This window comes from Camelus bactrianus, chromosome X (genome assembly GCF_048773025.1).
Source record: "Camelus bactrianus isolate YW-2024 breed Bactrian camel chromosome X, ASM4877302v1, whole genome shotgun sequence".
Lineage (NCBI taxonomy): Eukaryota > Metazoa > Chordata > Mammalia > Artiodactyla > Camelidae > Camelus > Camelus bactrianus.
Window position 1 is genome coordinate 92,146,414 of NC_133575.1, and position 16,627 is coordinate 92,163,040.

General features: G+C 34.8%; 1 protein-coding gene across 1 annotated transcript in view; it reads left to right on the plus strand.

Annotated features, from left to right (window-relative positions):
- WDR44 (WD repeat domain 44) overlaps window positions 1-16,627 on the plus strand; it is a 68,803-nt gene that overhangs the window by 29,802 nt on the left and 22,374 nt on the right. The window contains exons 4-12 of the mRNA XM_010947416.3: window positions 3,448-4,084; window positions 4,570-4,700; window positions 5,801-5,896; window positions 7,174-7,310; window positions 8,340-8,423; window positions 11,868-11,974; window positions 12,751-12,902; window positions 14,446-14,584; window positions 15,869-15,933. Coding sequence (XP_010945718.1) covers window positions 3,448-4,084; window positions 4,570-4,700; window positions 5,801-5,896; window positions 7,174-7,310; window positions 8,340-8,423; window positions 11,868-11,974; window positions 12,751-12,902; window positions 14,446-14,584; window positions 15,869-15,933 — 1,548 coding nt within the window. The remainder of the gene's footprint in view (window positions 1-3,447; window positions 4,085-4,569; window positions 4,701-5,800; window positions 5,897-7,173; window positions 7,311-8,339; window positions 8,424-11,867; window positions 11,975-12,750; window positions 12,903-14,445; window positions 14,585-15,868; window positions 15,934-16,627) is intronic.

The following is a 16,627-nucleotide window of genomic DNA, read 5'->3' on the forward strand; positions in this document are numbered from 1 at the left end:
ACCCAGTGGGTTTCCAGAGACCAACAAGATGACACATTCTCTATCCCAGGGTTTCTCAACAGCAACACTTTGGGCTGAGTAATTCTTTGTTGTCAAGGGAAGGGGAGACTGTTCTGTACATTATAGAATGTTTAACAGCATTCCTGGCGTCTACTCACTAGATGTCAGTACATTTCCCCTACCCCCCACCCTATTGTGATAACCAAAAATGTCTCCAGACATCACCAAATGTCTGGGGGCAGGGTACTTGGCAAAAATCACCCACAATGGAGATCCACTGTTCTACCCTTATGGGATTTAGAAATTTAATGGACTATTTTTTAATAGTGATAATACTTTTTTCTTTAAAAAGAAAAATTTCCTTTTTGGGAGAAATGGTATTGTGTGTCAGCATGAATAAGATGACAAGAGTGGTACCACCATTTTTTTTTTGTTTTTAATCAGAAGTTGCCCACAATTCTACACTAACAAGCAGCTGTCTTGATTTTTTGGCATTCCCTTCTGGTTCTCACTAATTTGCATACTTTTTTTTTTGGCCTTACTGTAGTGTAGATAGAATTTGTTGTTGTTGTTGTTGTTTTTGATAGAATTTTGTATTCTACCTTTTCCTCTTACTAGTTTTAGATTTTCATCATATTTCTACATGATTTCAATACTCAGTTTTCATGTGGTCTATCAGCTTTCATCAAGTAAATGTAATGTATCTAGCCATTTTTATTGTTGAAAACCTGAAATGTTTCTATTTTCCACAAGAGCTTTTTTTTCCATTTTTAATAATTTTTTTAGGATAAATTACAAATGGGTAACTATAGTTAGTAGCTCCCCAAAAGGTGATCCTTAAGGAGAGTTTAGAAGCTGAAAAAATAGTGAGTAAACACTATGGGGCAGTAGAGTGAGTCTTAAGACACTGGGTGTTACTTTTTAAGTTCTAGCCTTTTCAGTTGAATTAAGTATCCAACATTAATGTTCCGGGTAACTTGCATTTTAGTAGAAGAAATTGGATAAACACAAAAACAGAATGTAATGAGTATCCAAATAAACTTGCAAACTATTATAAGAACACAAAAGGAGACTTCACTTCCTGCTTGGGGGTAGGAATGGGGAAGGAGGAAGTAGCATCTGAACTGGTTCTTGATGAATGGATAAGATTTGGGCAGGCAGAGATGGGAGAGTAAAGGCATAACCAAAGGCATGGAGATGAGGAATGTGCAGAATGTTTGATGATGAGTCTAGAGACCAAAGTTAGGGCCAGATTATGGGAATGCCTCTTATGTCATACTAAAACATCTGGTTTTTATTCTACAGTTGCTAGGAAAACAGTTGTTTGACGCAGGGAGGTGATAGGAAACAAACAGTTGCTTTAGCATGATCATTTCTATGTTGGTCTTGATTCTCACTGTTCTCTTGGTCTTTCCCCATTTGCTGCCTCCTGAAACCTAGAAAAAAAAATACAGGGCTGGGTACTGTGAATAGGGGCTGTGAGGGCGTATCAAGAGATAGAAAACATGGATCTTGTTTTCAGGGAACTAATTGTCTGGTGTGGAGAAAATATTTGTACAGAGCTTGCTCATGTACTACTGTGTATTTATATTCTAGTTCATTATAATGAACAGTAAGAATGATAGGAGTTTGGAAGAGGAAGAGATAAAGGATTAGAGAAGACTTAAAGTTTTCAACCTCATTTGAAGTCCTCTGGCGGCATAGGCCTTTCCACTATGCCTGGTGATTATTTCAGACCCTGATACTCGCCTCATGCTCCCTGTGCCCACCTGCATTTTCTCACTTCCAGCAGATAACCTTGGTTCCCACTACGTGTAGACGGTAGGGGCTCAGAAGCCTGAATTCACTCCTTTCCATCATCTCTTGCTCCCCTCACCTGCTAACTTGTTTTTATCTTTTACCTCTTTTTCATGTTCTTGCTGAGAATTTATTATTCATTTTTTTTTCCTGTCCGGAGTAGAATGGTATAATGTAAAGAACACTGGATTTTTTGAGAAAAACCCAGATTTCAGCTTTGACTTTGTAGTTTACTACAAAGCTGTTGGGCAAAATTCCTAAGGCCTTTACCTAAGATTCCTGTTTTTGTAGAAGGGAGATAATCCAGCTACATCACAAGGCCTGTGTGAAGATTAAATAGAAAATGTGTGTACTGGATCTGACACACAGCAGACCCTCTTTCCTTTCTTCTCCAGAACGTTACCTTCCTTTCCACTGGCTTCTTCCCCTCAGTTTATAAAAATGCTAGATCACTTTCTTGCACCCTCTTCTATGTATAGCCAAGCTTTTTGAGAACAGTGATGGTGCTGGCTACCTCTCTGTCTTCACCTCTTATTTATTCTGAAACCCACTGTGATCTGGCTTCTGTTATTGCTAAAGTACTCAGTGCTCAGTAACTACATAGTTGACAAATTAGGTGGACTCTAGTTGATATTCCTCTGGTAAAAGCGAGGTAGGTCAAGGATAAAAATTTGAAGATTGATAAAAATTAATATATGGAATATGCTGGGAAGTCAGGGATGAATATTCCTCAGTAGAATAATATCCAGTTCAACTTAGCATGTGTTTGTGGTAAACTAGATCAGGATGGTCCCATGACACATTTTATTAACTTTCTGGAGCCAAGGACTTGAGAATGCGGAAGTCATCCTTGGCTCCATGGTGGGAAAGTAAGTGGGCTGGGAGATTTAATGTGTTAATAATGACAGGACTGGATAGAAAGTTTATTTTCTTCTACATGTTGGTAGAAGACACAGAAAGCCTGTTTGTATTTTTCAAGTACACATAAGAAATAAAAGGGAAAAAAGGCAAGGTGAGCTGAGTGTTTGAACTCTTTTTATAGTTTTGCCATCTCTCTGCATAGCGGGGGATTAGATGTGGTCTGTTGGAGAACATTAATCTCCCTCCATCTGCTGGCTTTCTATGTCAGGCTTGAGTTCAGAGCTAAACAACTTGAATTCTTATATAAGGTGGTTTTGATTCTCATAGGTTTGTTAACTAGGCTCAAACCAGCAGACTTATTGAAACTAACTTGGAATAAATATGTAAATAAACTGACATGAAGCAATTGAATGTAAATTTAGGTTTGAACTTTGTTTAACAAGGTTGATTGAACTTTTGTGATTACACATACTAACACAGATTACCTATTATAATGGTTAAGAGTACAGTTCCTGGAACCAAACACCCTGCATTTATGCCAGATTCATCACTTACTAGATTTGTGACCTTGCACAAATCCCTTGATCCCTCTATGCCTTAGCTCCCTCATTTGTGTAATGATGATAGGAAGAGTGCTATCTTATAAGGTTGGTGTAAAGATTAAAGTACATAAAATGTTAAGAACATTGCCTGGCACACAGTAAGTACTATATAAATGATTTGCTGTTATTATGTTCTTGTAAATAGCTTCACTGTTTTTTTTTAAACTGCTTTTTAACCTTTCATCAGATTATTGAAAGTATTATTGAAGAGAGTCAGAAAGTACTACAGCTTGAAGATGACTCTTTGGATTCCAAAGGAAAAGGACATTCTGATCAGGCTACTGTCAGTCCTGTCGTGGCTGGCACAGATCTTAGCAATATACCTGGACTGTTAGCCATAGATCAGGTACTACAGGAAGATTCCCAGAAGGCAGAGAGTCAAGATGTATTTGAGGAAGCTGAATTAGAATCAAAAAAATGTTTTCCTTCTGATGACACATGTGAGAAGCCAGTAGATGAAACCACTAAGTTAACTGAAATAAGTTCAACTGAACAGCTTAACGTGCCTGAAACTGAAACAGAAGTATTGAACAAGGAAGCGGTGGAAATCAAAGAAAGTGATGTTCTAGAACCTGTATCCTCTCACTCCTTATCTACTAAAGATTTTGCTGCTGTGGAAGAAGTTGCTCCTGCCAAACCCCCAAGACAGCTTACTCCAGAACCTGATATAGTGGCTAGTACGAAGAAGCCTGTTCCAGCACGGCCACCTCCTCCAACTAATTTCCCACCTCCTAGACCTCCACCTCCATCTCGACCTGCTCCACCACCAAGAAAAAAGAAAAGCGAATTGGAGTTTGAGGCTCTTAAGACACCTGATCTAGATGGCAAGTATTAATTGAGAAATAACTATTTTTGTGGGGAGTCTTTGGAGTTGAAACTGTTTAACTTTCTGATTTTTTTTCAGTTCATGCTATATATAACCACATTGATGACCAAGTTATAAAACTTATTTTAGTAATAGAAAGTCAAAATGTTTACATTGGTGTTAAGTTACATTACTATAATTAAACATTTCAGACTTTCAAATCTGTTACCATTGGAAAGCCAGTGTGGCATGGTGAAAAGAACATAGAATTAGGAGACTTAAGATTTAAATTCAAGTCCTAGATCTTTTCATGTATAAGCTGTATAGCCTTGAGGAATTTAAATAACTTGTTTGAACCTTGGTTTCCCCGTATAAAAAATAAAAGTAATAAAACCACTTTCCTCATAGGATTGTTCTAAGAATCAGACAAATAAGGGTTAAAGCACTTTTCAAGCTCTGTATAAGGTCCTATGTAAATATTAGTTGTTGCTATTATTATTGCAGTTCCCAAGGAGAATGTTACATCTGATTCTCTCCTACCTACGAACATGGCTTCAGAGAGTACAGTCAAAGATTCTCAGCCTTCTCTTGATTTGGCAAGTGCTACCAGCGGAGATAAAATAGTTACTGCCCAGGTTGGTGAATTCGTGTTATATTTAATAGAGATAGACTTTATCAACTTTCTGCAACTGGCTTGTTTGTTGATTGTTGAACATTCTTTCTTCTCCAGTCCCCCAAACCTGGCTTCCTTACATTCCTTGCCCAGCTCTGCTACTAATTTGCTGGCTGATTCTAGCAAGCTATTCAACATCTGAGTCTAAGATGTCCCACTGATTAAATGGGGGGAAAAACCTTCCTTGGTGGTTTCTTGTGAGATTGAAATGAGCTGAAGAATACCAAGTACCTGGCATGTAGAAGGCATTCAAAAAATGACAGGTGCTGCTATATGTAATATTATTGATATTAATAAATACCAACTACAGTCTTCATTTATCTAACCTATAGTGGTCAAAATTGGTTATTTTTATATATATATAATTTCCTTTTCCTAATCATGAAAAAAACCCTCATACACGAGGCTATGTATCCATATACAAGGCAATAGAAAGGATTTAACATGAATTTCTACCACAGCCAAATTCTGGGACTCAAGGGTTACTTAGATGGTAGCTGTCGTTGGGACAAGTTAGCAGACTGGGAGATAAGACACTAGTCTTGTCATAGCCTTCGAGCAGAGGTCAGCAGTGGCCTCATTTTATAGGGGCCCCAAGTTAGCAATGGTCTTTACATTTTTAAAGCATTGTTTAAAAAAGAAAAAGAATATGCAGTATATACTATGTGTGAAGCAAAAAGCCTAAAATATTTGTTAGCTGGCTCTATAGAGAAAAAGTTTGCCAACCCCTGCCCTTGAGCTATCCATGTGTATAGCCCTGATTAATGGCAATCTTAGTGCTGCATTCTACTAGTAGAGAACTGCTTTTGGGCCAGGTTCAAAGAGAACATTTATTTGCTTTCAAGACGACTTGAGACATTTCACAAGCAGCAATAGTTTTGGTACCTGATGTTTTTCAACATGCTGGGAATAAAGGACTGAAATGGAGTGTTCCATTTAAATTTTCAGTAGGCTCCATTATCTGTATTATGGAATTTTTTAGAACTGTGTGTGGTAATGAATAATTGAATATTTATAGAAATTGACTCAGTCTATTTTCTGTTTATAAAATTGTAATTTCAGGAAAATGGAAAAGCACCTGATGGGCAGACAATAGCAGGTGAAGTGATGGGTCCTCAGAGACCTAGATCCAACTCTGGGAGAGAGCTTACTGATGAGGTATAATTAGATGTTTTTTGTTCTTGAAAACATAAAATATAAAGGTCATAATGGGAAGATGAAAAAGCCCTAGAGGTGAATGGTGATGATGGTTGCACAGCAGTGTAAATGTACTTGATGCCACTGAACTATACAATTAAAAATGGTTAAAATGGTAAATTTTATATTATATATATTTCACCATGATTTTTAAAAGTTTAAGTTTATTGCTTTTAGGCAAAAAAAATCATAACACAGAAGAAAACAAAAATTGAAGATCATCTTAGTTTTTGATTTTTTAATACGCTAGACTTTGTAACTCTGATTTAAACTTGCACTTTCACAATTATATGGTGAAATAAATGTATTGAAAACAAGGCTTGTATTTTATAGAAAGCAGGTTTAAAAAGAACATCATATATTATAGGTATATGGTTTTATACATGTTAGGTGAGGTACAGCGTACACGGAATCAATGCTGACTTCTTACCATTAAAGTTTAGTATACATCTATTGACAGATTTATTCAGAATGAAGTTTTGAAGCAAAGTCTTAGCTTTTGTTTCTTTTAAACAATACAATTTAAAAAATTATCGTACTTTGGAAAACAGTTTTGTAGTTCCTCAAAATATTAAACATCAAGTTGCCATGACCCAGCGATACCACTCCTACGTGTACACCAAAGCGAAATGAAAACATGTTCACACAAAAAATGTACAAAGATGTTCATACTAGCCAAAGTGTGGAAACAATACAAATGTCCAACACTGATGAATGGATAAATAAACGCTGTATATCTATCCATATCAACTATATTTTAGGAATTTAAAAGAATATAATTTCAATACATGCTACAATATGGATGAACCTTGAAAACATGGTGCTAAGTGAAAGAAGCCAATCATAAAAGACCACATACTGTATGATTTAATATATATGAAATGCCCAGAACAGGCAAATCCATAGAGGTACATTAGTGGTTGCCAGGGACTGGGAGAGAGGAATAAGGTATGATAGCTAATGGGTATGGTGTTTCTTTTAGTGGAGGTAGAAAAGTTCTAAATGTAGATAATGGTGATAGTTGCACGACTCTGTAAGTGTACTCAAAACCATTGAATTAAACACTTTAAATAAGTGTATTTTGTGGTGTATGAATTGTATCTCACTGAAAATGTTAAAGATTATTATACACAGTACTGAATGTATCTAGAAAGTCTTTAGCTTAAATTTTTGAGGATTTTGTAGAGTCAAAGAGATAATTAAATTATAGGTTCTCTTGGTATTGTTTTTTACTTTAGGAAATTTTAGCCAGTGTAATGATTAAGAACCTGGATACTGGAGAAGAAATACCTTTGAGTCTTGCAGAAGAGAAACTGCCAACAGGTATTAATCCTCTCACTCTACACATCATGAGAAGGACTAAGGAATATGTAAGGTATGGCCTAATGTTATTATTTACCATTTGCAGTATTTCATTCAGAGTGGTGAAGATTTCTGTTTATAAACAATGACAGTTCCTAATTTGGTTTCATTCAGCCTTCTTTTTTTTAAATTTAGAATTAAAATAGAGTTAGTTAATGTATGTATTCTTAACCTTTATCATTTTTTCAAAATGAGTTCTTTTTTGTCTTTCTTTTTTCTTTTTCTTTTTTTTTATTCTACATATAAGGGATATCATGCAGTATTTATCTTTCTCAGTCTGATTTATTTAATTTAGCTTAATGCTCCCAAGGTCCATCAATGTTGTCCAAAAAAGCCAAATTTCCTTCCTTTTTATGGCTGAATAATATTCCTGTGTGTGTGTATGTGTCACATTTTCTTTATTCAATTTTATTCTTTCTGAAGACTCTAAAATTACTTGGCGAAAATAGCATATATCTTAAATCTCATAGTATTGGGTTTCTCTTCTTTTAAAATGATTTATATTATACTGGAAACAATATTAAAACATACTGAGGCTAAAAAGCCATGTGGGATAAACACCTGGTCTTCTGAAACCTTGCTTTAAGTATCAGAAATTTTATAAATAATTGTTTTGTCTTTTTAGGGTCAGAAAATGGCTTTAGAGTAAGGAGATTGACTTTACTGTGAGATGTGTGTAGAGCTAAGAAGTAATTTCTGTGAAAGCAAAGCTTTCACGTGATGGGCCTTATGAGTAAGGGGGAAGATATTTACAAATTAATTTGTCATTTCTGTGCAGCATATTTTGCACAGCAAAATAGGTTTTTCATAAGTTCCTAAGCTGAACGCTTTTGCGTTTTGTACATTGCACCTTGCTTAAAGATTCTACTCTTTGATCTTTCAAGTCATTTAATTCTTGGGGTCATCCTTTAAATTAAACTTATATAAATCATGTTAATTTTTTTTTCTTACTCTGATTAGCTAATTGTATTGTAAGTATACATAGAGGTTTTTGAGAAGTATAGGGGAAATGACTTACTTTAATGGCTTCTTCTTCTGATAGTAATGACGCGGCACAGTCTGATGATGAAGAGAAGTTACAGTCTCAACAAACAGATACTGATGGTGGAAGGCTAAAACAGAAAACGTGAGTTATACTACATCCCTTTTCTTCATTTCAAGCTTTTATTTATTTTTAAAAAATGAGAACTGCCACACTATTTTAAGTCTGCTCTGTCCAGTTTATATGTCCATCCACTACCTCCACTCCCTGCCTTCGGCCAATGGATGATGAGTTCCTTGAGACTGTTTTTGTAGCATCTGGTCTTTTTTATAGCATCTGACATACAGTAAATATTCAGTAAATTTTGCATCATGCTTGTAGTATTTTTCTGATGGTAGGTACCAGAAGTGTTGGTAGAAGAACATGATTGTCCTTAAAGTTGCTCTTTCCATTTTTCTTCATCTCTCCAAATCCAATTTGTCTTTCTAAACCCAACTACATGAGATTCTTCCTGACTACTCCAGTTTATAATAAATTTCTTCCTTTTCTCAATTTCAGTGACACCTATAGCCTATATAACTTACATTTGCCATTTATTTTATTTTATCTTAAACTGTTTTCTGTTTTTTTTAATTGAAGTATAGTCAGTTTACAGTGTATCAATTTCTGGTGTACAGCATAATGTTTCAGTCATATTAAACTGTTTTCTGATTTTAAAAAATAAGATGAATACATATTAAAGAACTAGACCATATGTTGAAAAAGGATTCTGATCATGTCATTATTCTTTTTCCTCTACAAAAATCTAGTATGATGATGGGCATGTAGGTTTTGCTTGATTATACAGAAGTGATTTAATTGGCGATAATTCAGTCTAAGGCCCAAAGTGAGTTCTCCACTTGAGTCTGATCTTTTCTTAGTGTGGAAAGTGTAGCAAAGAAAGCATTGAGAATTTTCAGAAAAGGTATACCCACAATAGAGGTATATGGTAACATCTCAGATATCTGGGCCTTGGCTGTCTAGCAGTGGCAATTATCAGGAACTGGAGAATTAGGAATTATTCAGGAGACACATAGACATCCAAGAAAGATATCACTTAATCTGTGCACTCAGGCTCATTATTTTTCAAAAAGTAAAGCTCCTTAGGTTTATTCAAAGCCTTTATACTTCTTGCATAATTTTTAAAAATCTAGTCATCTAGTATCTGATCTCAGCAAAATGGAAGCAGTAAACTGTGACAGCATGTAAGTCAACACATAAGAATGTCAGATAATACTCTGATTGCAAAAGAGGAATCAGAAGAGTAAGAAGGACTCATGCATTGCACAACCGTTCCGAATGGCAGTGCTTTCAGCTTCTTCTCATGTCATGACATACAGAATATGGTATTATTTGCACTGAACTCTGGGGTATTCTGAAGCAGCTGATGGCCAAAGAAGACTGGCCCAGGGTTCTGGCTTCCCTGGGCCTTACCCTGTTGCCTTGAAGATAAAACCTTGAAGAGGGGAACCAATATTCTGGCCTGCTTACAATCCATTTGAAAGGGTTTGAATATATTAAAGAACAGTAAAGATGATAAATGACCTTATTTATTAAAGAAAGAAACTTATGGAACATTAAGTGCCACTGAAGAAGGTACAAAAGTTTGTATTTTAGAAATGTTCTCAACCAAAATGATTAAAATACCTGTTCTCTTGTTTAAAGTAGTACTAAACGTATAGTTAAGAAAATATAACTTCAGAATTATAGGTAGCAAAGACTTTATTGTGATTTTTAAAATGGTTTATCTGTTTTTAATCTCTATATCTGTATTCAATCTATATCAAGGTATAGAGAACCAGTTAGTGGTTACCAGTGTAGAAAAAGAAGGAGGGAAGGGCAAGATAAGGATAGGACTAAGAGGTACAAACTACTATGTGTAAAGTAATTAAGCTACAAGGATGTGTTGTACAGCATGGAGAATATAGCCAATATTTTATAATAACTTTAAAGGGAGTATAATTATAAAAATTTTGAATCACTGTGTTGTGTACTTGAAACTAATATATTGTAAACCAACTATACCTCAAAAAATGAAAGAGTTTATCTTCTGTGTTTTCTGATTATCAAAAGTAATAAATACAGAGATGGGTAAAAAGGAAAATGGATGTTTCTCATACTCTCACCCCCAGGAATAATCATTAGGTATATTCTCCATAGAATTTTTTTTTCTAACAAAAGTGAGGTTATACTGTGTCTGTAGTTTATTGACTTGCCTTTTTTTGATACCTGCTGTGTAGTGGACATCTCTTCATGTCAGTACCAATAGTAACATATTGCAGTCTTTATGTCAGACAAGGGAGTTTGGTGCTGTAGATACCATAGTGAGGAAGACAGTCATAGTCTCTGCCCTCATAGAGCATCCAGTTAAATAAGAGAAACAGAGTTAAGTGTGTAATTACGCAGATGATTCTAACTATGTTTGTAGTAGTTACTATAAAAGAATATATGGGGTGCCGTATATGACTAAAGAGTCAAGGAAGACTTTTTTAAAAGAGAGCTATTTGGTCTGGAACCTAAAAGATGAATAGAAATTAGCCAGGGGAAGACTGTTGCAGACAGAAATAACCACATGTGCAAAGGTCCTGAGGTGACTAAGAGCTTGGTACATTTAAAGAACTGAGGTTTGCCTCATTTATTTTATTGCATTCCATTGAAAGGATATACTATAACTTATTTATCCATTTCTCTGTTGATGAAAATTTGGTTTATCTCTACTTTTTACCTATTCTGAACAATGCTACAGTGAACATTTTTGTATATATGCTTAGCAGCTTTTTCAAATACTACTCTTAATATCATGTGCTCCCACAAATTGTTAAGAATTTACCCCTGGCTTGTAGATTTTGTTTTGGTTTTAAATATCATGTACTGTGCTTTGTTTTTTTATAATTTTAATATATGAAATTTGAGACTTAGAAAATTGAAAAAGCAACAAATGCACATTTACATTACATTGTTTGGGAATACGTACTGGGAAAGCTCAGCCTAACTATATTGCATGCAAACACCTAGACTGAAAGAGAAGGGACAAGGAGCCATCTTAGGCTACCAGAGCATTTTATTTTGTAAGTAAATACCTCTTTACATTTCTTTTTATTGGTAAAATGTTTTTAGGGGTGACTTTCTAAAGCAGTCTTCTCAAAACAACTCTCATTGCAGATTCATGGCCTCACCCCAGACCCTCTAAATCAGAAAATCTGGGGATAGAGCCCAGGTATCTGCACTTTAAATATTCCCCTCTCACTCCATTCCTGCCAAGTGATTATTATTCACCATTGAAAACTAATGCTGTAGATGATATGATATTGTTCATTGAGGAGAACTGCCTGTATTTCCTTTGTAGCCATATTGACTCGAATATATTTATTCCATATAACAAGGGATTTGGGAGCTCAAAGACCTACTGTTTATATAAAAAAAGGAGCTATTTCAAAATAATACACTTTACCAGTCATAGCTCATGAAATTATCTCTGAATTGTTGAACTTTTACAGTTAGTTGAGTAAATAAGTAATTTGGTGGGGTTTTCTGTGTATTTTTGGTAAGGACTCAATTAAAGAAGTTCCTGGGAAAATCAGTAAAGAGAGCAAAGCACCTTGCTGAGGAATATGGTGAACGAGCTGTAAATAAAGTTAAAAGCGTTAGAGATGAAGGTGAGTGAAATAGAATATTTCAACTGAATATTCTGTTGATTCGTAATCATTTACATTTAGCCTGTAATGTATAAGAAGCATTCTCTTTTATTGAGAGTAATAAACCCCTATAGCTAAAATCTTAGCATTTCAATGAATAATGTTACTCTCACTTTTAAAACCTCACATAAAATCAGTTTTATAAGTGGGAATAAAAATGAATTTATGCATCTTAAACATGAATTTGTGCATACTTTGTGACTGTGGCAACCTGGAAGAGTTGAGTATTCAATAGTCAGTTGTAAATTAGTTTTGTAAGGCTATTCGGTTTTTATAAATATTTTTAAAATTAGTTACATTTTCTAAATTTGCACAGACCTTAACTTCCTATGCCTTTGTTGTAATTATATTCATTTGTTTTATTTAATAAACACTTATATAGTATTTATTCTGTGTCAGACACTGTTCTAAGCACTTTTACCTGTATTTAATTCATTTAATCCTCTTAAGAATTTTATGAGGTTAAGTACCATTATTGTCCCCATTTTATAAATGAGAAAACTGAGGCACGGTTTCTGTATGTTGCCCACGGTCACACAGGTAATAAATGACAGAGCTGGATTTGGACCCAGGCAATCTGGTACCAGACTCCATGCTGTTAACCAACATGCTGTTTAGTGATGGACAGATTTTGCTTTTCCAGTTAATGAATCTTCTTAATAAGCAGTAGGTATGAAAATACAACAGCAGCTATATATACATTAGCTAGTGGTGATTTCTGTTGCTTTTCTATTCAGTGTTTCATACTGATCAAGATGATCCTTCATCAAGTGATGATGAAGGAATGCCATACACAAGACCAGTTAAATTCAAAGCAGCTCATGGCTTCAAAGGACCTTATGATTTTGATCAGATCAAAGTGGTACAAGATCTTAGTGGGGAACATATGGTAAGCAACCCCTTTTTATTTTTCAGGATTGAATCTGTTTTCATGGAGACATATACTAAGCTGATCTCTTCTTATGTGTGTAATTTTGCTAGCCTGAGCCGAGAAGGGTAAATTGACATTAATATGATTTAATGACTAGGTAATGCAGAGTCTATCTCTGAATTGTTGTTTGAGTTATTGAATAAGTAAACTCTAAGTCTGTATCATTAAGAAAGCTATATAAACTTTCTTTTACCAAAGAAAGGTATGAAAATTTAAAGCAGTTAAGGGTAATCTATCACTTTAAAAAATGTTTAAAATGTTCCCTGGTGTATTTAAGATAATTTATACGAATATTTCAGAAGCTCAGTATATTTTGTAAAGTGACAGCTAGAACATGGGAAGAGATAGATGTACATGTTGTCTATCAGAGTTAAAAAGTACCAGAGTAGATATAAAGTTTACAAGTGAACATTTCAGTTACCCTCTGAAAATGCTAGGAACACAGGGAAAGTAGTAATAAACTGAGAACTGGATAAGTGATGCTGTGGGTCATGATCTACTTATCTATTTAGATTTTAAATCTAAATTTGGCTTAAATTTATCAGATGGCAGCCAGATTTTGAGTTAAACTTTGGTGCTCCTAATCCTCACATAAAATGTTTGAGCGGATTATAGTAACTTCCTTAAGGAATCTGATTAATTTCCTTGTACTGTATTGATTCTCTTTCATTATTTCCAGTTTTAAGTAAACATCTCGTTGTAGTAGGCTCCAAATGACAAATTTCTTAACATACTTGAATTTTGTGGAAATGAATGTTATTCCAGTAAATAAGCTGTTGCCTTTAACTTGGATAATCTTTTTGATTTGCATAGATGTGTGTTATAATAGTGTTTGTAACAACGTTTGTTGTAATAGAATTAGGCCTTCCAATTTAAGGGTTCACATTCTTTACACCCCACCCCAACACACACACACACACACACACACACACACACACACACACAGTTTTCAGTATCTATCTGGGAATTCTAGCCATATGCTGCAAAGCCTTGTTTCTGAGGAGAAAAATAGAATGAGACCACACCACTCCAACACTTCTTCTAAATACTCAGTGCTATGAGGGTCACTGCTGAGGTGGGCCTTACTCTTCGCTCAGCCCGGGTCAGCAGTTGTTAGTTCTCTTCTGAGGGCTGTGGCCCCTCCTATCCCATTCGCCCTCAAGTTCGGCTAGGAGACTGAGATCTCAAACTAGGATTTGTGCTTTTTCAATAAAGATTTCTGGCCACCTCAGATCTCCCATTTCCATTAGTGTGTGGACAAGATTTTGTATCTTGAAGTTGTTAGCATATATTATGGCAAACTGCAACTGTCTTATCCCTCTTCTCTTCTAAAAGTCCCTTTTTGTGGTATTATAGCACCATTAGACTGTTGGCTTTAAGTGGTGTTAGTAATGTGAGCATTATCTTAGTATGTATAATTTGGCATAATTTTTTTCTTTGGCTTAAAAATCATGTCTCAACTTTTAAAGTAATAACTTTGAACCTTCCTTTATTTTCATAGGGAGCTGTTTGGACCATGAAATTTTCTCACTGTGGCAGATTACTTGCCTCAGCTGGACAAGACAATGTAGTGAGAATATGGGCTTTAAAAAATGCTTTTGACTATTTCAACAATATGCGAATGAAATACAATACTGAAGGTATTTTTTGTTTATTGGTGGGAGTTAAAAAATCTAGAGACATCTGGCATTTTTACATTTTAGGTATAATAATGCCCCCTTATCTGGCAATCATTTACAGCAACTACTACTTTCCATAAAAGCCAGAAACCTAAGAGTAAGACAGACATCAACAGCAAAAAGCATCTAAACCCAATGAAAAAAGCTATCACAAAATTTTTGACTTTATCTCTTTTCAGGTATAGTGCAGAGTTAAATCATCAGCTATTGAGAACAAAATTACCTGGTTTCCCCTGGCAACCTTCAGTTCTTGCCAAGGTTAAAATGAAATTTCTGATTAGTCTAGAAAAAGAATGAGAATAATATATACATCTAATAAGTAAAGAATGATTAAGGAAACACAGCTATGGAAAGTAAATGTGATTTGTCAGTACATCAAAGGCTGTGTGAAAATAGATTAAATGGAAAAGAGAAACCTCAGAACATGACGTGTGTACACAATTATTACAAACAACTATGTGAAATATTTCTGTATCATGGTAAGTTATCAGCAAATTATGTAGAATTGATGTAAATAGGAGCTTTAAGTTTACCAGATTCCTTTCTTGTAATTATCGTCATTATTTAACTGCAATGCATTTCCTCCACAAACCCCTCCCCACCCAGTCATCCAAGGCTGAATACAAGAAGTTTAGGGATGGGAGCAAGGAGAATACAGGTGGCCACAGGGAGGAGTACAGAGTATAGTCAAAGCAGCAGTTTGAAGAGCATAGAAATCTAGGGAGAGCCACTAAACTGGCAAGTGAGGCCCTTATACTGCAGCCCTGTGGGGTTGCTTGCAGTATGTTGTAATACATAGTTCAACATGATAATGAGTAGACAAAAAGTAAAACTATATTTACTATACATTTCTTTTATTGCCCTGCCTGGAGGAGAAAAACTTTTCAGTAGCCTTGGAGACTTAACCCAGCCCAGACTCTTTCTGCCCCTGTATTGTTCATCTTGCTACTTGTTATGATTGACAAGAATGTCTTTACTATAGTAACGAGGTTTTAACAGTATTTTATTGAATTGGGGAAATGATTAAGCTATTTTATAAGGATTTTACATTAAAATGATAAATATTTTAGTGCCTAAGAGTTAATGCTTTGCTTGTCTAGAAAAATGTATTTTTTCAGAATGTTATATTCTATGACTTTTAATTAGGTGTTACTGTATCATTATTTCTGATTGATTGTGTGTGTGTGTGTGTGTGTTTGTACTTGTGTACATACATGCCTTTTTACAATTATTATGTTGTTTTAGGACGTGTGTCCCCATCACCTTCTCAGGAAAGTCTAAATTCATCAAAATCTGATACAGATACAGGGGTATGTTCATTATTTTATGGTTACTGTTGTTACATACTATGATTTGTTTACCACAAAGTGCCTTATTTTTAATTAGAAATTACAGATGCTTGAAAGCACTTAAAATTGAGATGCATTAGAAATGAGAGTTTCTTCTGTTAGAATTGGTAAATGAAAAATTGTGATGTTTAAAGGTTTTCAGATACTAGCTAGTATTACTCAAGCTACCATACTAATGTAAACTTAAATAGAAAAATTCCCTCCCCTTAATTCCATGTTAGATATTTAAAAAATAATAATGGTAACATATACCTGAATAAGAGATAATTAAGGAAAGAAAAAAATACTGAAATATTTTAGTTTTCCATCTTCTTGGTTTAATAAATGCTTTATCTACGTGTCGGGTAGTTTAAAATATCTTAATGATTTTCATTTGGCCTCAGAGCTGGAAGGTTACATATATAAACCTAAAAAGCAGAATGCGAAATATTATTCTAAGCTGTCTCCTATGCTTCTTGTTTATTGAATGAAGCATGGGTAATGTAAACAAAGAGAAACTAAAATGTCCACCTGCTCAATACTATTTTCCTGGGATTTCATTGGCTCTGTACTGTTTGAGGCTAATTTTTCCCTGCTCTAATCATACTCCTCTCAGCTCTCTGTGGTTCTGTTTTACCTTGTCTTACTGTATCTCTGCTGTCTCTTCCTCTTCCAC